The sequence below is a fragment of the Oxyura jamaicensis genome, chromosome 14 (assembly GCF_011077185.1).
Source record: "Oxyura jamaicensis isolate SHBP4307 breed ruddy duck chromosome 14, BPBGC_Ojam_1.0, whole genome shotgun sequence".
NCBI classification, from domain to species: domain Eukaryota; kingdom Metazoa; phylum Chordata; class Aves; order Anseriformes; family Anatidae; genus Oxyura; species Oxyura jamaicensis.
This window is the reverse complement of record NC_048906.1, coordinates 10,880,403-10,903,025: the sequence shown is the minus strand read 5'-3', so window position 1 is coordinate 10,903,025 and position 22,623 is coordinate 10,880,403. Positions and strand designations below refer to the sequence as shown.

At 51.5% G+C, this 22,623-nt stretch overlaps 1 protein-coding gene across 3 annotated transcripts in view; it reads left to right on the top strand.

The window, feature by feature from the left end:
* Positions 1-4,722: 4,722 nt before the first annotated feature.
* RHBDF1 (rhomboid 5 homolog 1) overlaps positions 4,723-22,623 on the top strand; it is a 36,245-nt gene continuing 18,344 nt past the window's right edge. For 2 of the 3 annotated variants that reach the window (XM_035339967.1, XM_035339965.1), the window contains exons 1-3: positions 4,723-5,022; positions 19,191-19,332; positions 21,495-21,625. In XM_035339967.1, the coding sequence (XP_035195858.1) occupies positions 19,213-19,332; positions 21,495-21,625 (251 nt within the window). In that variant the 5' untranslated portion in view covers positions 4,723-5,022; positions 19,191-19,212. The remainder of the gene's footprint in view (positions 5,023-19,190; positions 19,333-21,494; positions 21,626-22,623) is intronic. The other variant, XM_035339968.1, reaches the window with a different exon arrangement.

The window sequence follows — 22,623 nt, the reverse complement described above, 5'->3', positions numbered from 1 at the left end:
TTATTCCTTTCATATGAAACATATATATATAAGTGTGTCATATCTGTATATATTTTAAAACTTTTTGTTGTTGTTGGAGTAAACTGGGGGGACAGAAGCTATTTTGTTAAGTGCCATTTCCTAAATATTTTAATAGTTTGGAAATAATAGTGTTCTTCACACTTTTTTTATTTTATTTTATACTTTTTTTTTCCAATCACCCCAATGGTTTGCCAACACAAAAAATACCGTTTTGACATGAATGGATATTCTGGGTGAAATACAGTTTAAAATAAAAATTTCTGTAAGGGCTGGCAATGAAATCTTATTTTTTTGTTACTTCCACTCCTCTCCCTCCTCCTGCCACTGAAAACACACACAATTCCCTGCAACCAGAGCTAGAAATCATCATTTGCAATTAATTTGGGCAGGAAATGAATGGACTGAGTTTTGTTGTGATTTCCTCATGCTCCTGCTGGGCAGCAGCTCCTGTGGCTAAATGCAGTCTGGGGGACCACCAGCTTCCCAGATCCTCAGCATTTTGGCTCCCCTTCCGCCTTGTCTCCAGGGTGAACTCTGTTTTTTGTCCCTAGTCCTACACCCATGCCCCACATGGACTCGCTGACATGTCTGTGATGTGAAGTAGTTCTGGTGTGAGCCAAGTAAGTTACTTACTGTCTAGGACAGCACCAACCCCACTTCTGCCCAGTGCTTAGGGCACAAGAGCACAACACCCTTCCTGTCTCGGGGTGAAAGACTGACTTGCAATTGGTCCCATGAACCTGCTTAGTTCCCTGACGAGGGGTTGCAGGTCACTGGAAACCACCATGGAAATGCATTCCCCCAAAGGGAATACCCATCCTCAACCTCCTGGCAGTTTCCTCTCCGGCTCCTGGCCAGGCCACCTACATTTGAAAGCCCATGGGATTTTGCTTAGGTTTCTGTGTTATTAATCCTCTCCAGGAGAAATCACAGGCCTTTCTGGACCTCTTTGCCAGAACAGCTGCTAGGGCTGTGCTGCTGCTCCATGTCAGCACAGGAGGCACTGCAAAGCCGGTCTGTTTCCAGGAGGCAAGGGAAGCTCTGTTTTCCCTATGAAGGCTGCAATCCGATGCTCTCAGCTGTGGTTGCCGTATACTAGGACACTTTTTTGGCCTAAACCCTGAACAAAGCAGGTCAAAACCAAACCATCTGTCTAGATTACAAGCAATACAGATAAAAATAGATCTCTGTGCTCCTAGTGTGTCCCAGCTGTCCTCACATAACTGTTAGGCAATGCATGCAAGCGGAAAGAAGGTAAAGGAAAAGGGGCTGTGCTGGCTCAGAGCACTGTATAGCAGCTCCCTGGTGTGCCAAACAAAAGAGGGGCCATGACTTTTGTGTTGAGACTAGACAATGTGGCACGTCCAACCAGCCCATGCACCCACCTGAAACTTGACTTGGACAACATAAAAATACTGTTTTACAGCTGCATCAGAAAGCTGGTAAAAATCAGCAGCCAGGTTCTCAGTGTGACTGGAGAGAACAGGTGGGACAGGCCAGGACTGTGGGACCAGTGCTGGGAGGCAGGGAAGGAAAGGACCACTTTGTTGGCACAGAATTGAAGGAAAATTGGCTTTTGTGCTTTGCATTCCCAAGGCAGGCTGCGCTAATGCCACATAGCTGGAGAGCTAAGGCTCTTAAGACTGTCAGTGCTGGCAGATTCAATGCCTGATTACATGGAATAAGTGTTCCAATGAGCATTGCATACAAACGTGTGCACAGGAGGGAGAAGCATGGGGCGCTGATGAAGATGAGGTGCTGAAGGAGCATGTGAACTACCCACAGGCCATTCTGTGCTGCTCTCACTTCTGCCTGGTGCAGACCCACGAGTGCCTGGGCAAGTGTGCAGCTCGCCCAGCTTGGAGGGAGCAGTAAGAGGGAGCTGCGGCAGTAAAACTTCTGTACTTCACAGTGGTGGATATCTACTGCACTGGGTCTTGACCATGTCTTGTGGCAGGATCACAGTTTCTCATGGATTTCAAGCAGAAGGGAGGAAACTGCAGCTTCCAGCAGAGAAGAACGAGGCAAATTGATGTAATCACATGTTCCTATTAAACATAACAAGCACCAAAAGATAACTGTCCTTCAGCTGGTTCTCAGAGGCCATGTTTTGAACAGAAGTGCTCCCTGCAATTCCACCCCCCCCCCCCCCCATTCCTCCCCTTTGGACACTGAGAGAGGCAAATAATCTTCAGTTTTGCCCCTTTGCTAGGTGGGACCTGGGCTAAGTATTTCCTTTTTCAGAAAAAAGATCAGAGGCTCCTCTTTATTTTCAGGATAACTATTTTTCTTCCAAATAGTGAAACCAAAGACCCCGATAGTGGTTTTTGTCCTTTGAGAAGTGTGTTTGCATCTGGGAAGCTCTTCTGGTCAGGGTGGGTATGACCAGCATTAGGCTCACATTGACCCTGAGTGATGACACCCATGTGAAACACCACTGGAGACAAACACCTGGTATCCCAGTCTAAACACAGAGGAACCCACCCTAGCAGTTACTGGTTGGTCACCAGCTGGAGAGGGATGGAGAACAGGACTGCAGCTTGGGGCCAACCCCCGCTGAGAACAGATGCCAGGTTTGGAGGGGAATTTCCTAAGGCCCTCCTGGGGAGCAACATTCAGTGAGCAGAGATGAAAATACCTCCTTCACCATCTGAGTCCTCTGCCTGGTGTCTCGCAAGGAGTACTTCTCTCTCTCTCAGAGCAATGTGTTCCCCAAACCGTCAGGATGACTGGCTCGGGACCAGGACTGACGGCTGGTGCTTGGCTCTACTCCCCTCTTTCACAGCCTACAAGCATCCCATCAGTTCCAAAAGGCAGCAGTACACCAGCCTGGGCTCAAGAGCATCTTGGTAGAGACTCTGCCCCACACCCCAGCCAATGAGCTACCTGGGGATTCCCATTTGGCAATGCTGCAGACAGAGGACAGCAGTGAAGAGACGGAGGTTGTTTGGCAGCTGGAACCTGACTGAGTCACTTTCTGCATTTCTGTGGGATGAAATCTTTGAGAGCTTGCAAAGAAAAGAGGTCATGAGCCACATTACTGGCCCTGTGACCCATACCTACTACCCCCCCACCACCCTCAGCACGGCTCCTGTCATAGAATCATGGAATATCCCACAAGGACCCACAAGGATCGAGTCCAACCCTTGGATCCACACAGGACCACCGTGTCTGAGAGCGTTGTCCAAATGCTTCTCAAACTCCAGCAGGCTCAGTGCTGTAACTGCTGCCCTGGGGAGCCTCTGCCAGTGCCTGCACATCCTATGGACATCTCATGTCACGATCACAGGCTGGACGTTGCTGTCAGAAGCTGGCGTTAAGTCACTTTTTATCAATGTATTTTAGGCTGATACGACTCAGTGCACTGAACGAGGAACACCCTGGCCTGCAACGGGAGCAAGGAGAATGTGTTCTTGACCAAGAGGGTAGAGTCTACACAAGTAAATGCCTTCAGTTGCCTAAGGGAATCCCACCCTGCAGGCCCTGAGGGACTCTCTGAGCATGTGGGATGGAGTGAGGAGTGATGTCTGTGGGAGCAATAAATCACGTTTCAGTGTAAGAACTTTATTTTTCTTGCAAAATGCACGTACTGTTGGAAGGAGGCTAAGAAAGAGCAAGGGTGGGTCAGAATCATGCTGGCTCCAGTGCATTCCTTCTGGGAGGTGCTGAAGGGCCTGCAAGTTCATCCCTTCTCTCATGTTACTGGGCTCTTCTTTTCCTTGTTTATGTGGTAGGAACATCTGAAAATAATTTGTGTCTGTTAAGCTTCAAGGAGCTTTGTGGACAACCAGGGTTATGCATGCAATTTGGTCTCCACCTTGCCGAGGACTAGCTGGGGCTGACCTGGATATGCTCACCAGCCGAGGAGACGCGCAGAGTCAGCAGGGTTCTGGGGGCTGCCTGTGAAGCGTGGCTGTCGCTGCTGCACACGGGCACGTGCAGGGTGGTGGCGGTGAGCTCACCCTTCGCACGCAGCACCGGCAGCCGTCCCACCTCTCTCCAACACTGTCACGTGCAGGTCAGCCTGGAAGGTGCAGCAAGATGGCAAGGAATACTCCCCCTTCCCCCGGTTATTACTAAAATTTTAGAAGTACGCAGCTGTGGGTTTGGGTCCAGCCAAAGATGGACGTGCATGATGCAGGCCCTGCTGGAGTGTCCGCTGGGGCTTTAGAGAACCTCTGCACGAGCAATACATGCTGACCACAGGGCCAGATGGAGAAAGTTTGGGCAGCGGTCCCAGGACAAAGGCGAGGACTACTGAGCAATGGGGATGGGTATACGCCATCCAGAAGGGGGAAACGTTGAGGCCGGGAGGAAAGAAACGGCTTAGCGAAGGGTTGATGCCCTAACCACGAGCCTGGAGGAGAAGCTGTGAAGAACTCGATGGGAAACCCAGGAATATCTGGGGGAGGGGGAGAGCCACCAAACTCCCAGCTTCGGGGCTCCCCAGGCGGCCCCGGCAGGGCTGCTGGCGGAGCCGGGCGTTCCGGGGGAGCGACTCGGGAGCACGCCGAAGGCTCGGCGCTAACGGGACTGCCTTTCCCCCGGCAACCCCGTCACCGCGCGGCCGGGGAGGGGTCGGGACGGAGGGCCCCGACCCCCAGGAGCCCCGCCAGGCCGCGCCACGCTCAGCCGTCACCGGCGAAGGGGGAGGCCTGGGGCGGGGGCCCGGGGCCGGCCGCTTCCGCCCGGCGCGGCGCATTCCTGCGCCGTGACTCAGGCGGCGGCGCGGCGGGATGAGCCCCGCGGCCCCGGGCGCTCGCAGCTCCCCGGCGGGGCGTTCGCCGCCGAAGCCGGCGCGGAGCCCAGCGGCCATTTGCATGCCGCGGCTGTGAATGGCGTGCCCGGCCGGCCGGCCCCTGGCACGGGGGAGGAGTCTCCGCGCCCTGCCCGGGCCGAGCTCGGCAGCGGCGGCGGTCCCTTAAGCCCGCAGCGGGGCGGCCCGGAGTCCGGCGGCTCGGTGCTGAGCGCCCCGCCGCTGCGCTTGTCCCCGCCTGCCCGGTGAGTGCGGGGCAGGGGCCGGCGTGCGGGTGCGGGTGGAGAGAACGAAGGGTCTGGGGGGGGCACCCCGCTGCCCCGGCGCGCACGTGAGTTGCGGGCTCCGTCCCGCACCGCGGCCCCGCCGCCTCCGCCGCGGCTCGGCAGCCCCCTGCTGGCGGCCTGGGCCCGCCGGGCAGCCCCGGGCTCCGAGGGGGGAGGCCGGCCGGGGAAGGCTGCGGACGGCTCGGTGCGGGGCAGCCGCCTCGTCCCGGTGCCGCAGGTGGGTGACAGGTCCCAACCCTCGGGTCCGGCGTGGGGCCGGGCCGGTTCCTTGCACCAGGGAAGACGGGGGCGGGTCCGTCCTCGGAGGGGTGGCGTTGGGACCCCCGGTGACCCCGGAGCTTTCTGATGGAGGTGAGGGCCCTGCCAGCTGTGCCTCGCCACACGTTGCCACCCGCTTGTCCCCTTACGCTGGCGCTGGTAGTTTGGCAGCCACCTTGTGAGCTGATAGGGGATCATAGTCTCTATAGGTAAAGGTTAGTTTTCCTCTGGACAAGTTAGTTTTCCAGTCCCTGAGCTGACTTTTCACACTGCACTGCTGGCCTGAAGTGGGGGAATTGCAGCAGCCCAAGGCTATTCCGGCTAGAATGTGCAGGATTGCACCCTCAGTGCTGCATCCTTTTGGGCTTCTAAGGAAGTGACCGGTCCTTTCCCCCCTTGTAGCACGCACACATGTAGCTGCTGCTGTTGCACTGGAGAGCCCCTTGCGTGTATTTTGACTTGTGCTTTTCCTTCACGCGATGCGAGAGGTGAGTGGCGGCACAGATGACTTCTGTCTGGCAGCGGAGCGTTCCTTGTGCAGCGCTTGGTTCTGGCTGCCAGTTCTCTCGCAGGTTGGCCTCGCAGGGGAGTGTGCAGCCTTGGTCAGGGATGCCTGGGTCTGGGAGCAAGCAGGAAGCTGGTTCTTTTCTTCCTGTTTTTGTCCCTATGGCTGCTGATTTCCTCTGGGAAGAAAGCTGTGCATTCTGCAGTAAAGGAAAAGAGCTATACTTAATGGGAAGGGACAAGGCAGCAAACACCGAAGGAAGGGAACTGAAGGTGCTTCTGAATGAAGCATGGGATGAAGAAGGCGCACGATGTTTTAACGGCAGTAACGCTGATACAAAGACAGGTAGCTCCCCTTGTGCCATAAACAGGGTAAAAAGGGCCCACTTGGGACAAGCTGGGGAGCAGAGCCTTGGGAGACCTAGGTCTGCACTCCAGTGTGTGGAATTAGATTGCTTTCCAGCTCTTCTATCTCAGCCATGCAAGTGGTGATAAATACTGCTAGATCCGTTGGGATAGTTGGAAAAACCAAATGGGCTCTTAGGTGCCTCCTTCAAGTTTTAATTGTTCAAAGGACTTTCAAAACGGCCTTGTGTGCTTGAAAGCCTGTCTGCTCTTTTTTTTTTTCTTTCCCCTCTCCAGCCTGTCAGCCTAGTGACAGCTATCGCCTCTCCCTCCTGCTGCTTCGTCTCGAGATCCTCATGGCTACCACAGTGCTTCCACTGCTAACCTAGGTCTCCGCTGTCCTTGTGCTGGGCCATTCCTGAGCTGGGGCCCAGCCATCCTCCCGAGGGGGATTTTGGGCTTGGGATGGAGGAGCAAGCTTTGCCACCATCTCTGTGCTCCTTGGTCCTGAGTCCCCGGGGCGGCAGCAACTCTCCTGTGTGGTCTTGTGTCAGCGGTGTGCCCGCTTCAGCGGGTTCCCATGAAAGGAGGTTAAAGCTGTGTGGTGTAAAAGCAACTCCCACAAAACTAGTTCTGCTCTGGGACTTCCCATGACAGGCCTTTTTTTTTTTTTTTTTTTTTTTTTTTAAGCAATACATTTGCAAGAGACCTGCCTACAAACTGGCTTTTCAGGTTCTGGGGAAAGCCGTGGGCTGGCCCAGGGCTGAGGAACTCTTGCTCTTGCTCTGTGCAGGGTAGGCCCTCGCTTGGCCCTCACCGAGCGCTCCTGGCCTCGGCAGCTGGCCAGGGCCAGAGGGGCTGGTGCCTTGTCGCAGGATTTGGGGACGGCGGGTTTGGTTTAGTGGGGGTCTTCAGCAGCCCTGCAGCAGAGTGAGGCTGCACGGCAGGAGTAGGAATTCCTTTTGGGATCATTGGTCTTGTTCCTCTGGAATCCAGCCCCGGAGAGTAGCCAGCAAGTCCCAGCATGTTGCCTTGAAAGAGGCAGGGTCTGCTGAGTGTAGCATGACAGGACAGTTTATTTTGGGCACAGAGCCCACATGCTCAGATATAATTAGTAAAGGTTTGATTCCATTCAGTGTATCAGATCTTTCTGCAGTGTGAACACGCAGCCTAGTTAGTGCTGAAGGTCTGAGATGGGCAACGTGAACAGGAGTCCTGGATTGTTTTCCATTCAGTGCGTCCAGGGAAAAGGTTGGCAGAGCACCCACTGTGCTGCTGGGGATGTTGCCTGCCGAGTGGGATTGGCTGTGAGCTAACATCTGACATTTCTCTATCTGCATCTCAAGAGCTGTTATCTGGCAGAGCAGTCTCTGATAATATTCTTCCCTTGTGGCTTTTGCCTTTCTTCCTTAGTTATCTCTGGAGGCTTTGGCATCCCATGGAGACCATGCACCCTTCTCAGATGTTCCAGCATTAACTGTGACCCAACACAACACTTCTGTTAATTCCTGTTCCTGCAGCCACCTGCCTGTCACCAATGTATGACCCATTCCAGTAAAAGTGTTTAAAACCTGAGGATGGGTTCCTTTGTATTTTTTTCTGAGTTCAGATGTGGTTAATTTCCTTTCGTTTCAGCTGAAGAGATGCTGGGCCCTATGTCTGACTCTGTCATCATTAGCTGGAATGAAGCAGACAGGAACTGTGCAGATCTGCCACTGTTATTGTAAGGTTGCCTCCCTGCTACTGGATATGTACTTGTTGTAGATTTAGGAAACCCATGGAATGTACGCATTGCCTGCCAGCGCACAGGGCTGTGTTGGATCCTCTTCTGAGTGCGGGACAGCCTCTCTAGCTACAGACTGCACTGTGGGAGCTGTAACCTGAGTGTAGTGGGAACCGTTGTGTCTGGGTCATAGGTAAAATGTCCCCGTTCTCCTGGAAGGTAGAATGAAGATGGTCACTTTTTTACAGGGGGAGAGAATGTCCACTGTCAGGTGGGTTGTCATCTCCCCAGTTGTGGCTATATATATTTTTAAAATTTGTTTGATTGATTGTTGCCTTGTTCAGAACTAGCAGATGAACCAGTTGAACTGAATGGCGATCGTGACCTGCTCACTCTGTTAGTGTCCGGTAACTCCCCTCTGAGGTCAGCACCCACCATGCAAGCAAATATTTAGGAAGGGAAGATCCTCGCGTGAGCACACAAGGGGAGGGCAGAGCTTGACTGCCAAATCTCTCTTTGCAGGCAGGCTGCATGGTGCCATTGGTAGGTCTGGGGCAGCTCTCAGAGAGAGAGGCTGGATTGTGGCATTGATGTGGAGCAGTGGTAGTTGTATTCGTGCCAAGGCCGCACATGGTTGTGTCCTTGGTAGTTGAACTTCAGGGGTTTCTGACCGCCTGCTCTGGTTTTGGTCGTGCTCCTTTAACTGCTCTCCAGGACTAGTTGAAGCCCACTTAAGATCACAGTCTCTGACCTTGCTGTTTCAGTCAGTGCTGCTGTAGGAATGAGGAAGTGTTTTTTTTTTCTTTCTTTTTTTTTTTCTTCTTTTAATGAGTGTTGGGATGATGCCACAAGGAGCAAATCAGTAGCTAAGTTTTCAAGCACATCATCCAAACTCTGCTCAAATCCTTCTGAGTAACAAACAGTGGCTGTTTGCTGCTTGGTGAAGACGGAGAGTTTATGTTTCATGTTAGCCTTAACTGTTGAGTCTCCAAGCGCTGTGTAGGACAAGTTTGTTGGTTGTGTGCTCTGCTGCAGAGACAGTAAATGCCGGATTGACGTGAGGCTTGTGCATGCTGAAATTTCCTTTGGGCTTGCTTTTCAGCTATGTGGGTGCGCCATTTGTTTGAAGCACAATGGAAGGTGTCTTGTGCATGCTGTCAGATTGTTAGAACTATCGCAATACAAACCTGAGCAGCGGGTACATTCTCAAAGAGACTGGAGCCTTCAGCAACAAGCAGACCTTGCCTTAGTAATCAGAGCATCTCTAAAAACCAGTGATTATTACCGGAAATTTAATTTCTTCTCAATGATCTAAGAAGTGTGTTGCAAAAGGCTTCCCAGGGGGAGAAGAGATACAAAGACATGTCTGATCTTGCCTTTTCTGGATAATACACCTTTGCTGCCTCCTCCCCTTCCTGTTTCCACTCTGCTGAGAGAGGGACAGCCGCTTGCTCTGCTGGTCAGTAGCAATCCCTGCTTTGAAGGCTTTTCTTTTAAAAGGAACAATCTGTATGAGATCATCCTGAAGCTGCACAGGATGCTGCTTTTACTGTTCTGCAGGTCTGCTGCTTTGCTTGGCTTCAGCTTCATGAAAGTTGTAACAGCTTGATTTGTAAGATCTTGAGGACTCAGGTGCCTGGGGTGGATGAATACAGCTTCCATGTTTCAGGTGTTACTGCCCTGTAGCAATCAGCAGATGGCAGGTAGGTTTCTCTGTCACTTGAATTCAGAGATCACTACTTTAGAGTCAACCACAGAAGACAGCTGTCTAGGCTTTGCTTTGCCAAAAGGTGTGAGCATGCCTGCCCTTCCTCTGTCTGCCGTGGGACTGTAAATTCAGAGGGAGCAGTGGGAGAGAACATGCCATTTGCTCAGTTTATAAATTGGATTTAAAAAATACCTTTCACTTTTTTCCCCCCTAAAACAAAGTTAGAATGTTGATTATTTGTATTATAAATGACTTAGCACATAGGGCACACATGAATGTGTTCATGAGCGCACACACCTGCAGAGCAGGGTAAACTCTTCCTGCAACTGCTTCCCCATGAGGCAAGGCAAGAGAAGGTGGTGTGGCCAGCTGTCAAGAGCAGAAATTAGAGCAATGGAGGGGCAGGCTAGCTCGCCTGTGTCAAAGGCTATCCACAGGTCTGTCCCCGGCTAGATCAGCTAATGCTTAACAAGAGCAGGTCTAGCTGAACCAGCTCTGCTCTGCATCCGTAGCTGTTCAAACGTGTGTGTGTGTGTATTTATGTATTTTGAATTATCTCCATTGGGCTTCATTGCTTTTGGCATTGCTGGTGCATGCGGGCTTTCTCTCTAATTGTATCTGGGGGAACAGAACCATGGTCACGTTGGAGAAAGCAGGTGTGTGATGCTGTGTGAAGATGCTGTGAATTTCAAAGGGGCATGCAAAGAAAGCTGGCCTGCACGCTCAGATGCTGCTGCTTCCATCCCTTCTGAATATAGAATGTCTTCTGGTGGCTTTAGTGTTTGTTATTTCCTTTAAGATTTTTTTTTAGATTGCTATTCACTGTGCTTTTATGTAACTTTCCATAGGAAATGTTGTCATCTGTGGCAGTTTTGATCTCATTTGCCAGTGAGGCATTCTTATTTAGCACAACAGTGATACTTAGCTGCTTTTAATACTAAGGTGCATGGGCAGCAGCTGTTCCCAAAGTAACCAAAGCCAACATTCTCCGCTGCCTTGAGAGTCAAACTGGTGCCTTTTTCTTAGCTTTCTGTGTCCAGAATTGCAGTCCTTGTGACAAATATGCGAGCTGATAGAAAAAAAAAAGTTACAAATGCAGAATTTCAACTGAAAACAAAACCTTTGTTAAAATACAGTGTTAGAATTTTGTAGTTTTCTTCTGTGTTCTAATGTGGGATCATGACTGTGCTATTCAAACCTTTTTTGAATCTTACCTTACTGCATACTTGAGGTGATGGCTGTGTCCGTGGTACTCGTGGATCAGCCAGTATTTACAGTGCGCCCATTTTACTGGTAATGAAAGCCAGTACAATCCCTTCTGCAGTCCTGGTGATTTTTGCAGTGGGTTGAACGTGTACTAAAATAGTTGCTGTGATCACTCTTTCCTGCTTCTTTGTTAGCGAGGAGCTCCAGTGACGCTGAAGAATGTAGACCCAGGCGACTGCTTTGATGCTGCTGGGGACCCCAGACCAAAGAGCGCTGCTGTCTCGGCTCTGGCACCGCTTGCCCAGCACCTTTGAAAAGGGTGCAAGAACTAGGCTTGTGTAGATGAGCCTTCTTCTGGATGCACTTCCACTGTTGGCAGTCTGCTGTTTATAACTGGATTTGTTAATATTGGAGTTGTTAATGTGATTATAGTTGTTATCCAGCCTGGCTACATTCGCTGCGGCACTGGACCAGCAATAGTATCCTAGCTTCCTGCGCAAGCATGCTGAGATGCATCAGCTGTCTGGTAGCTGCTGGTGGTTCAAGGGAAAAGCCAGCTCCTTCGGAGGATGACTCTGCCAGCTTCTCTAAGGAATGGAAGCGTTGCTTGGTGCCAGCTTCTCAGCCTCTGTGCTTGATGCACTGTCGCTGGAGCTATGAGCAGGCACCATCATCAGTCCGTGCCCTGACGCAGCCTACAAGTGGTGTGCCACGACCAGAGCCTTGGGATGCAGCAGCTGTAGATGTGGCTGTTGCACATGGCGCCGGGCTGGCGGTCCGAGTGGAGCTGCAGGGTGTGTGCATGGGGAAACACAAACAGGATGAAGACACCAAAGTACTCCAGAAAGCTTCCTGCTGCTCCCCCCTCTTTGTTGGTGATGTTTTGTGCTCAGGCTGTTCCCCTTGCCAGTTTCTAGGTAGGTTGTCGATAGCTCTGTAGATCTACTCTAGAAGATGGAGCTGGGTGCTTGTTGCTCCTGGTCCGGGCCCTGTCTGGGCTCTGGGTAGTGCTGCGAACACCCTTCTGTCAGCTGGGCCACGCATGCTCCAGGAGGTGGAAAAGGCAGCGCCTCTGCCCAGTCTGCTGGGCTGGGCTCCCCGTGTTAGGGCTGCAGGCCTTAGGCTAGCGGGGAAAGCTGGCCCCTTGGAAACCCTTTTGTGGAAACTACCCATGTGTGAGGCTTGGCTGTGAGCTCCCTGCAGCTTCACACTTCTGTGGAGTTGGTTTCCCATTCAGTGACTCCAGCAAAAATTCACTCTGATGAGGTAGTGGTGCTTTATTCTTGCTGCACTCAACACCTGCACTGAGGGCAGTTCTCAGAAAATAATTTAAGCTTCAAGAGATGCAGAACCCACCACCTGCCTTGTGATAATTTTAAGCTTCCCACATTGCTACAAATGTGAGGTTTTGGCCACGTTTTCATAATTGCCTGAAACTGTTCTGCCTCGAGAAGCATTTCTGTCATCTGGCTCCAGCTGCTCTTGTTGTTCCTGCCTCTTCCTCTTCCCCTGTGCTGGCACAAGTGTTTGTGGAGCCATGTGGTGACTTTGGGCTGGGGAAGGAGCTTGGGCTGGAACAATCCGTTTTCATTGCTGAGCTAATGCGGGTTGGATCCCAGTGCAGGTCACCCAGCAGCCGCGGGGAGGGTTGTGCCAGCACGAGGAAGGGGGCAGCGTGGCAGCTGGGGGCACTGCTGCTCCTCCTGCCTTGCAGCTCTTTCAGGTGGCTGTGAGTCTTTGCAGCTTGAATTTTAAGCGTTAACTTCTGTGAGCTGACTCCTGCTCTGCTTTTGTCCGCTGGAACAAAAGGACCTGGAAGATCAGAGTCTGTTGCCTCTGAGTGTTTGCAGGTTGCAGTTGGGTTCATCTTTTAACCTGTTCTTGGAGAAGTTTAGCTACAGATCCAGGGGCTAACAGGAATCAGAAGAGTTTTTTGAACTCTGTTTTTCTTCTCTCTTCAATACGAAGCCACCAGACCTGGATGCCCCTCATATCCCATGCAGGATGCTTTGAAAGCTTGTCATGCTCGTGTTCCCACGGGAGCTTGTTTTGAGTTGGTTTCCATCATGACCGATGTTATTTTTTTCTGAAAATTAGGGAAATCAGTTGCACAAAAGGGCCTCTGATCTGCTTTCCTGATCATGTGATTGGCTCACATACATTCAGACATCGCTGTCAGGCGTTTTTATTACCTGCATTTAAGACCCCCTGTCTCTGTGTGGAGCTGAGCCTTCCCCAAGATCAGTGGGTGCCAGGTGAGGCTTTGCACTGTGCACCTCTTGCATACCAGTTTCTTTCTTCAGGGCCTTGTGTGAAGTCCAAAACTTCTATTTATTTATGTGTTTTCCCTAACGTAGCTTCCTATTTCCTGTCAGAGGGGTCTGTTTGACCTCTTCCAAGACAGGAAGTTTCCACTGGTATTTCTCAGCAAATTAAATGAATAAGTAAGTGGCTCACAATGAAGTCCCTCGATGATGGCTTGGTTGCTTGGGTAGCCACAGAAGTCAAAAACCCTCCATGTAGCTTCTGCATTCACCCTACCGTGGCTGGTTCTTGCCGCAGTGGCCCTGCAGTAGTCCTTACGTTCTGCTTTTCCACGGTCTCCTTGCAGGTGGTTTTGGAGCCCCCTGCTCAAGCATGTAGCTTCTGTTGTAGCTCTTCTCAGAGCACTGGTTGAAAAGAGCCCTCTTCTGCTGTTGCCTCTGGATAATGCCCTGACCTGTCTGGGATGGGTCGGGCTGTCCTCTCCCTGCCTCTCTAGGTTTAACATCCGTGTGCGTCGTCCTTTGCTCCTCTTCCCGTGATTACAGCTGCTCCCCGGTCTCCGGTTGTTTCTCGGGTTGTATTAGCTTGTCCCCACGACGTCTCAGGATGAACTCGAATGTTTTTCTGACCCCTAAAGGCAGAGAGCTGCCGTTCTGCAGAGCTGCAAGGGTGCCAGTACGTATGGATGGCATACGCTCCCTGGAGGGAGGGAGATCCCATGCCTTTTAATGCACTTTCCCCAAGGTGAATGCAGCCCTTCAGCATTCCAGTGGAGCCTGCACGAAGGCTTCTCATACCCCAGAACCATTTTTTCCATGTTCTGCTTGAACATAAAAGATATTTTAAAGACAGCTTGGGTCGGGACAGGCCTTTCAGACGTGCCACGCCACGGACGGCAGTGCCTTTATCAACAGGCTGGCTGTTTCCCAGTTCTCATCTGGTCTGGGTCCTGAGGAGAGCGCAGGGCTCAGCGTGCTGCCTGTGTTGGTGGGGCTAAATAAAGCTCCCCAGCGCTGACCGGCCAGGCTGGGATGGAGGAGAGATGTTTCGCCCAGGTGGAGGACCGTGGTTTGCTGTTCCAGCTCAGCTGATATCAGGGTGAGCTATCACCGAACAGGCGGGTCCTACCCTTCCTGTCTCAGGTTACACACAGCTTATCCAAAGTTGTCTGAGCCTCTCCGGGATGTCAGATCAACAAGAAGTCATTTGCTTCTGGGTAGGGTTAGCTCTGTGCTGGTGAAACACCTTGAGGCGGCTCGCTGGAGTGAGCCTGCTCTTTGGGCTCAGGGGGGTTTGCTTGCCAGAAGAAGGCAGGCTGTCAGTGACCTCCTGCCACTTGCTGTGGGCTGCTGGCAGCACCAGCCTGTGCTGGCACCCGCGTGGAGCTGGTGCATGGCCCCGCGTGGCGGAGGGCAGCAGGCGGCGGGTGGGTGCCGTGTGGGCACAGCAGTCCTGCTGCCTGCCAGCTCCCTGCGGGGCAGGGCGAACAGGACAGCGTATTTTCCTGGCTTGCTGCCTGGCCCGTGCCCAGAGGTTCCCGGCTTGCCCTGATCCCAGCTTCTGCCGGGCTGTCGGCAGCTCTGCAAAGCCTTGTGGCATCTCTCTTGAGCTCAGCAAGCGAGGGCTGGGAAAGTGGGAGAGATTCCCACGCAGGAGTGCAGCCAGGGCAGTGCTGATGTCCTTGTTTCATTTTTGAGGTGGTTTCTTAGGGCGGGACGCAGTGGATGGAGGTCGTGGCAGAAGCCTGAGTATTGCTGCACCCTTGGCAGCTTTCCCTGAGAGCGCAGGGACACAGGCCTGGTCCGCCTTCCCCGTCCCTGCCTGCCCTCAGCCCCTCCGTCTGGCTTGTTTTAAAGGTCTGGCTTGTGCCCAGTATTTGGGATATTACTTGTAACTTGTTGGGTCTGATCCACGCTAGATGGTGGTGTTGGCAGTCATGAGGCTGAAACCCCACTGCTCCTCTTCTCCTTGGATTTCCTGCCTTCTCCCGGCTAGCCGGGCCAGCAGAAATCCTCCTGCAGACAGAGGCACAGACAGCAGCCTGCTGGCTCCCCTGGCTCACGCTGGCTGCAGAACACATTTAGGATCCTGTTCTCTTTGCTGTGTTTCCACTCAGAAGCCCACCAGCATGCCTCGGCCAGGATCGTTGCCGGAACAGACCCCTTGCCGGGGGCTCTGCACAGCAGGCATGGCAAATGCAGCTGTCACAGTGAGGGCGAGTTGAAAAGTGGAGGAAAACAGCTGGAGGGTCGTCAGGGACTGAACGTGGGACGTGGTGAGGAGACGGCGGTGTAATAGCTCCAGTGGCTGTTACCTCCTGGGGGTGTCTGTAAGAACATGCACACGCTGTGCTGCCGAGGAGCACAGTGGTGGTGGGGGAAAAAGGCACAGTGTTTGTGTGGTAGGGTTGGATGAAGCTTTTTTTTTTTCCTTTTTTTTTTCCCCCCCCTTTTTTTTTTTTTGCATTTGGAATGCAAATTTTTGGGGAAAACAACAGCTGTATTTCAAAAGGAAATGCTGGTTAACAGTGGAAATTTCAGAAGAAGAAAATCAACAGGCTTTTAGGGGAGTGGCTTTGGTTGTGTGTTGAAGTGGAAGGATGCTCTGTCTTGGAAATAATTGTGCAGATCTTAGAATATATTTGAGGCGCCTGTCAGTTTTAGGAGCATACTCAGACTTTCCACACAAGGCTTTTCCTTTCTCTGTTTGGGTCAGTGGAATTTGCTAAGCAGCTTTTCTTGATCATGCGCCAACTTCAGAATTTAAGGTGCTCTCCCTCTTTCTTAGCCTGAGCCACAGCGTGGTGGATTTAGCTTTCGTTCTGGTACTGCGACCTTGCTTTGTCAAGGTGCTTCGGAAGATAACTTTACTGGACTACCTGCACCATGAAGGGTTTTGTTTGTTTGCTTTTTAACTGAAATGGCCTTTATTAATCATGTTTATGCTGCCACCACCGTTGTAGCATGCAGCTGGGTTTGCGTGTGTTCAACGTGTGTGCTGGGGCAGAGTTTGTGCTGCCCAGTTCCTCAGTCCTATGATGCTGAGGGAACAGCCAGAGCTGGCCGGGCAGTGCAGATGGTGGCACCAGGCCTGGGTGTGTGCCGGCGCTGCAGGGAGCAGCCCAGGCAGGTACAGGGCCCTTCTGCCTCTTCCTGGCCTCTTCAGACAGCCCCCATGCTTCTCTCCTGGACGGGGATCCCACTGTGTATGGGGGAAGAGAAGATGCTAGGGAGAGCGTGGAGATCTGTACAGCCAGGATTGGCATGGAGAAGAGGGACAGGGAAAAGCTGTTCACTCTTCTAGACCAAGAACTGTAAGGCATTGAGTGAACACTGGAAGCATCAGGTTTAAAGACCAGGTGAAGAGGGTGGCTCGTCACACAGCACGTGTTCCAGCTCTTTGCCACAGGCTGTTAGGAATACTGAAGGCTGCATGAGATTCAGAACGGGGTTGGATAAATTCTGGAAGAAAAATCATTGGATGGATATGGGGATGGATGCAAAGAACCATTAAATGCAAAGACATCTCTGGCACAAGACGTTCCAGAGTTATTCATAGCACACATGCAATGACTCCATCCTGGGAGATAGGACTGTCAAGTGATCCTCTGCTGATTGCCAGGCATCCTCTGCTGGTAATGAGATACCGGATTTAGGCAGATGCTTGGCCTGACATCGCGTGGCTGTGCTGTGTATGTTCCTGGCCTGCAGCTGCCAGTGGCCTCTTGAAAACACTGATTAGGACAGTACGGAGAAATTGGGATTGTTCGAGGATATGCGACCATGCAGATGAGTTATGTGTCAGTGCAGTCAACGTTGAGATGAAGCCTCTTGGCCAGAATGAGTACATGGATGCTGTATCCTGAAACACTAACCCCTTAAAAATAACCAAGGGGGTAGCGTGAAACTGTCCCTGTCACTGAGGGCTCCTGCATGGCGTGGAGGACCTCAGGATATGAATCTCCTTGGTGAAGATGAGCAGTGTTGTGCCAAATTTTGTTGCCTGATGTTGAGGTGTTTGCTTTCTGTTTAACTCTTTCAGGTGATGGATTAGGCTGTGCCTGGGGAAGGGGCATGTGTGAGCATGCCTTGGAGACATCCAGCACTAAACCAAATCTCCTTCAAAAGTAAACACAAGCAGGCAGGAGCCCCCCTAATACCCTTGCTATTCTCATCTTGTAGGAAGTTGGAACAGGTGCGTTTAGGCACCCCTACAGCTACAGATGGAGGACAGTAAGGAATTGTGACCTTTTATTGCGTGGCACTGCATCTGTGCGCATGGGGTGGTGGTGCATGTACAGAGGGTATGTCTGTTCAGGCTAGATTGTGAATTCCCAGACTTTTGGGGGCCTGTGGTATTTGCTGAAACCTAACCTTCATCCACCTACAGCTGAGTCCTCGCTTCCCATTGTTCCAGCTCAGCTGAGCACGGTGCTCCTGGCAGCCAGCCCAGCTTGTGTGACTGAGCTAGCAGCTGGTCTTCACCTCCTTTTAGACAAGATTCTCTTCTCCCAACCCAATCCGCGACCCCCTCCGCTCCCTTCTGTTGACCTGCTCCCCCCTCTGCAATGTACCTTGTGCAATGGTAAGCCTCACTGTTTGTGTGGCTCCCTTTACAGAGCATTTGTGGTGAGCTGTGGGAGCATGGTGAAAATGCTGGGAAAAGCAGTCTGTTTCTGAGAACCAGAGCCTAATTTAGCATGGAAGGGACCTTTGCAGGCTGTCTGGTTCATTCGCTGCACCAGCACAAGGCTAATCCAGGCTGCTCGGGGCCTCGTTTGGTTGAGTGCTGGAAGTCTCCAAGGATGGAGGTCTCACTGCCTCTCTGGTCCTGTCCCAGGACTTGGCCACTCAGAATGCCTGCCTTGCATCTTGGATTCATCGTGCATTCAGAATGAGTTGTCTGTTTTAACACTAAAAGTGCTGAGCTTTAATGTGAAGAGAGCATTCTGCTCCCTTTCATAACGCGTGTACCTGCAAAGTTAACTGGACTCTCGTTCCCTCTGTTCTTTACGGGAGGGGAAGAGGCTGGCACTCTGATTTTTGTCTCCTGTGGGATCTGTGTTCTAGGATGACACAAGGAGGGATCGGATCCTCTTGGATCTGTTGTCCCGCTCAAGACATGCGCTTCCCACTGCTAGCTTGCGATTGCATATGTGCTAGGAAGGAAAAGGTGCTTGTAGAATAGCTCTGATTGGCAAGCACTGTGGAGATCTGTGATTGAATCCTCATCAGTTTTCCTTTTTTTTTTTTTTTTTTTTTTTTAGCGTGTGCAGCAAAGTAGGCAGTCTCACAGCCTGAAGTCACGTAGTCCTTGTCTTGCTGCATGCAACCTAAACAGCCAGAGAAATTTGAGATATGGTATAGTGGACAAGATGACAATGAGTCACTCTGGTTACTTCAGTGTTTCTATGGCAAAGTTGCTTTTATGTAAATACTGTATTGTTATTTTTATGTAGGAAAACCACTCAGTTCAGAATTAATGCCAGTTCTCCAGCGTTCACGCCGTACTTGCTATGTGCACTACCTACCTGCATAGTGCACTCTGTGTGCTATGGTGTGTTTCTGGAAAATGATTACATGTAAAGGAGATTAGAAACAGTTACAAATGGACACTTGCTAATTGCTAAATAGTAGGTAGTAAGGAAATTGTGGTGCTTGGCTTTGGGTGGGCAAGGGAGCCTGTGTGAGTCACAGGCTGGTTTTGGAGGGGGCGTCAAGTGGCTTTTAGTGCTGCAGTTACTTAGCTGGTGGGAAGGGATCCAGAGCTAATTAAGATTTAATTCCTGACTGTTTCTTACAGAATCTGGATTCCACAGTAGTCTCAGGAAATCTTAATGGGAAGTGAGTCTAAAATTTGTGACTGTGATCTCCAGCACCTGGCTTGAGGTCCTGTGGCCTCAGAAACGTGCTTCAAGTGTCTGACCCTGGCTGACCAGGGCTGACAGCAGCTGGGACTTCTGAACCCTTGCCAGGCACTTGGCAAGTGCGCTTGGCAATTTGTCTGCTGTGGGGCTCGGAGCCACAGCCCGCAGGAGGGTAATCTGCTTGGCCCCACATGCACCGCGTCATGGATGCGTCCGGCCCCTTCCCAAATGTGATTTCTCTCCTCTCCTAGGCTTGAAGACAAACGTGGGACAATGTCGGAGGTGCGACATGACAGCACAAGCAGCTTGCAGCGGAAGAAGCCACCATGGTTGAAACTGGACATCCCGGTGCCGGTGCCCATGGCGGTGCCAGAAGATCCTCTGCCAGTGCAGGTACAGAGGCCGGGGCTAGGAGCGAGGGTCTGTGGGGTTGTGGTGGGGGTGTGTGGAGCCCTGCTGCAGTCCTGGCTGAGAGAAAGACAGAGCTTTGTGATGACAGCTCGTTGGATAAATTTATGACCCCTTGAAGCGATATGGAGGGAGAGGATGAGAGTGTATTGCTGATGTGCTGAGAGCAGAGGATGTGACTGTTCGGATGTGGCGATTGTGAAAAGTGTCCTGGCTTGGGGGGTGGATATGGGATTGAGGTGGCCAAACAAGCATTTCTTAAAGGAACTGGAGAAGTGAAGGGCTCCTAGAGACATATGAGGGCCTGGAAGTGCTGGAGTTCTGCTGGAATGAGCAGGGAACAGATCTGACTTAGGAATAGCCAGGATAATGGCAGGCTCCCATCAGTAACAGCAGACTGAGAACAGTTACTGGCAACACAAAGCTGTTACCAGCATGAGCATAAGAAAATCACATGGGAAGAGAAGCAGGAATCATTGAAGAGTGGTGGAGTAGAGACAGGATGGTAGGTTAGTTGGAACTCTATGAAGTATGAGAGTAAAACATACATATTTCTGCTGGGAAGAGGAAGAATTTCAAAGAATCTCTGCTTCAGAGTGGCAAAAGCTCTTACATATGGGTGAGACCAGGGCAGGATGGTGCTGGCTGCTCACGACCTTGCTGCAGAACAGAGACTGCCTGCAAAAAAGGCAGAGCCAGAGAGGTCTTGCACAGAGCCCAGATGCATGGGTGGAGTGTGGTGTCTGGGCTCAGATGGTAATATACAAGGACAGCTTAGCCAGCAAAGAAATTGAAGGTTCTGTAGCTTCTTTGGAGGGGAGTTGAGGGCGTGCTTATCTTAAGAGGGAATTTACGCTGTTACTGGAAGAGCAAGGACTGGCCTCTGCCATTCTCTGATCCAAGGACAAAAATGGACTTCAGCTATGTGATAGCTTTTGGTAGATGGATCTTGGTCCTGATCTTCTCATGGAAGGAAGGAGATTGGGATTCATTCTGCAAGGATTAGAAGTGAATGCAGGGCTTTAACTGTGCAGGTTGAAACTGTCTGAGTCACTTAAGGCTTTGATGGATGTTTTCTTACCTGAAATCTCTAAATCCAGCCGGGCATCTTCTAGAGAGGGACTAAAAATGGAAGCTGGTGTAGATGATGTTCTCTGAAACTCCAGCATGTGCAGTACAGGCTATTAGGATAAGACTGCATAACAGGCTCCTGTGGCTTTTAACCTGATTGCATATGCATTGTTTTAACATAAAACACAACAAAAATGATAAGATTAGTGGAAATTATTAGTTCTCTGGCCAGAAGAGCTAGAGTTGCAAGCACTCTTGAGACAGTGTCTGACCAGAGAAACAGTTGGTCGGAACTTCACTGGCAATTGAAGCAGAGGGAATGTCTGCTCAGCCTGCATTTTAGAAATGGGAGATGGTGTCCCTGCCAAGCTAATGAAAAATTCATCTGGAGCAGCCATGGGGAAGTTAGCTGAGAACAGTCTGGTGATTTGTGTCCTGTTTGGTAGGTGACATTCAGCCAGGAGATGCTGAGAGCTTCCAGACCTGAGTGCATCCAGACAATTTGGGTTATGAACAAAGCTGATGTGGCTTTCCCAGTTCACTTATCCTGTGCCAGGCAGCGACTACAGCACAGACTCACCCACAGCTTTTGTAGGCTTTTAGTGCAGATCCAGAATTGCTTATGAAGCAAATCTCACTTGGCCCTGCTTACTGTGCTTTGCTTCACCTTGTAGAGTGGTGGGCTAGGAACATGTGATCTCAGTTCCTTCTGGCTAGAAAAAAGCCAGAGGGATGCATTGCAGGATCTCATGTAACACACCCCACCTACAAATGGACATCAATCCATGGGACAGGCTAGAGCCAGTCTGGACTGAAACCTACTGCAACATGCAGATGTCAAGTCCTTGGTGCAGACTGCTCTGTTCTGCAGGTCCACTCCTGTATCTTCACATTAGCCAGTCATGAACTCAGTCTTTGTTAGTCAGATTTTGCTGCTCAACTGCATGCAACCAGCTTGTGGCTTGGACTGGGGGGAGAGGGAGGCTGTTGAGTTGCTGACTAAATGTTTCACATCTTGGCTGGCCTTGTTGATTATCTCTCTGAGAATGCTGACTCCCTTCTGCTTTTCTTCACAGCCAACAAGACGTCAGGCCTTTCTGCGGAGCGTGAGCATGCCTGCTGACAACAGCCGCGTGCCCTCCTTGCCTAATGAAGTGAGGAGACCGGTGCTACAACGACAGACCTCAATCACCCAGACCATCAAGAGGTGAGATGCTGAGTTCATGCAGCCTGCTTTAATGGATTCTGCCTTCCATTGCCGTTCTTTATTCATGGACCTCTGATTGTCCCATTGCCTGGCACTTACATGGCATGTTGTCAAAGCAGGATTAAGTTGTCTCCCTTGTACATGGTCCCCAGGACATGAGCCCAGCAGTGCTATATAGGGTTGCTTTTAGTAAGCGAGATACCAGGTTCTGGGTGGAAAATTGTGGTGATCAGGACAGTGTATGGTCCTTGCCAATTAGAGACAAGTTTTGACTGTTCCAATGCTCTGGGAAGCTGTCTGTTTCTGAGTAATAGGATACCTCAGGCCCTGATGTGTAGCTGAGAAGGTATGATGTGGTGTGTTGGCCTTGCTTTGGTGAGGTATTTGAGAGCATGCGATTGTGGGGAGGGGGGCAGAAGCTCATCCTTAGCAGTCGCAGACTCACAGCATGGCTAAGGCTGGAGGCCCCCCCTGGGCCCATCTGCTCCCCCCCCCCACCGCCCCCACAGGGCCACCCCAAGCATGGGTCCCAGGTCCGTGTGCAGGTGGCTTTGGGAGATCTCCAAGGAGGACACTCCACAGCCTCTGTGGGCAACCTGTGCCAGGGCTCTGACACCCGCACAGCCCAGAAGTGCCTCCTGGTGCTCAGAGGGAGCCTCCTGTGCTCCAGTTTGTGCCCACTGCCTCTGGGCCTGGCACTGGGTCCCGCTGAGCAGGGCTTGGCTCCATCCTCTGTGCTCCCTGCCTTCAGGGGGTTGTAGCCACCGGTGAGATGTCCCTGAACCTCTTCTTCTCCAGGCTGAGCAGTCCCAGCTCTCACAGCCTCTCCTCACAGGAGAGGTGCTCCAGTCCCTTCATCAGCCCTGTGGCCCTATATTGTTGTGAGGTTCTTGTCAATGCATTTCTCCATCCTGTCCAGGTCCTCTCATTGGCAGCATGGCCCTGTGGAGTATCTGCCACTCCTCCCACATCTGTGTTGTCTGCAAACTTGCTGAGGG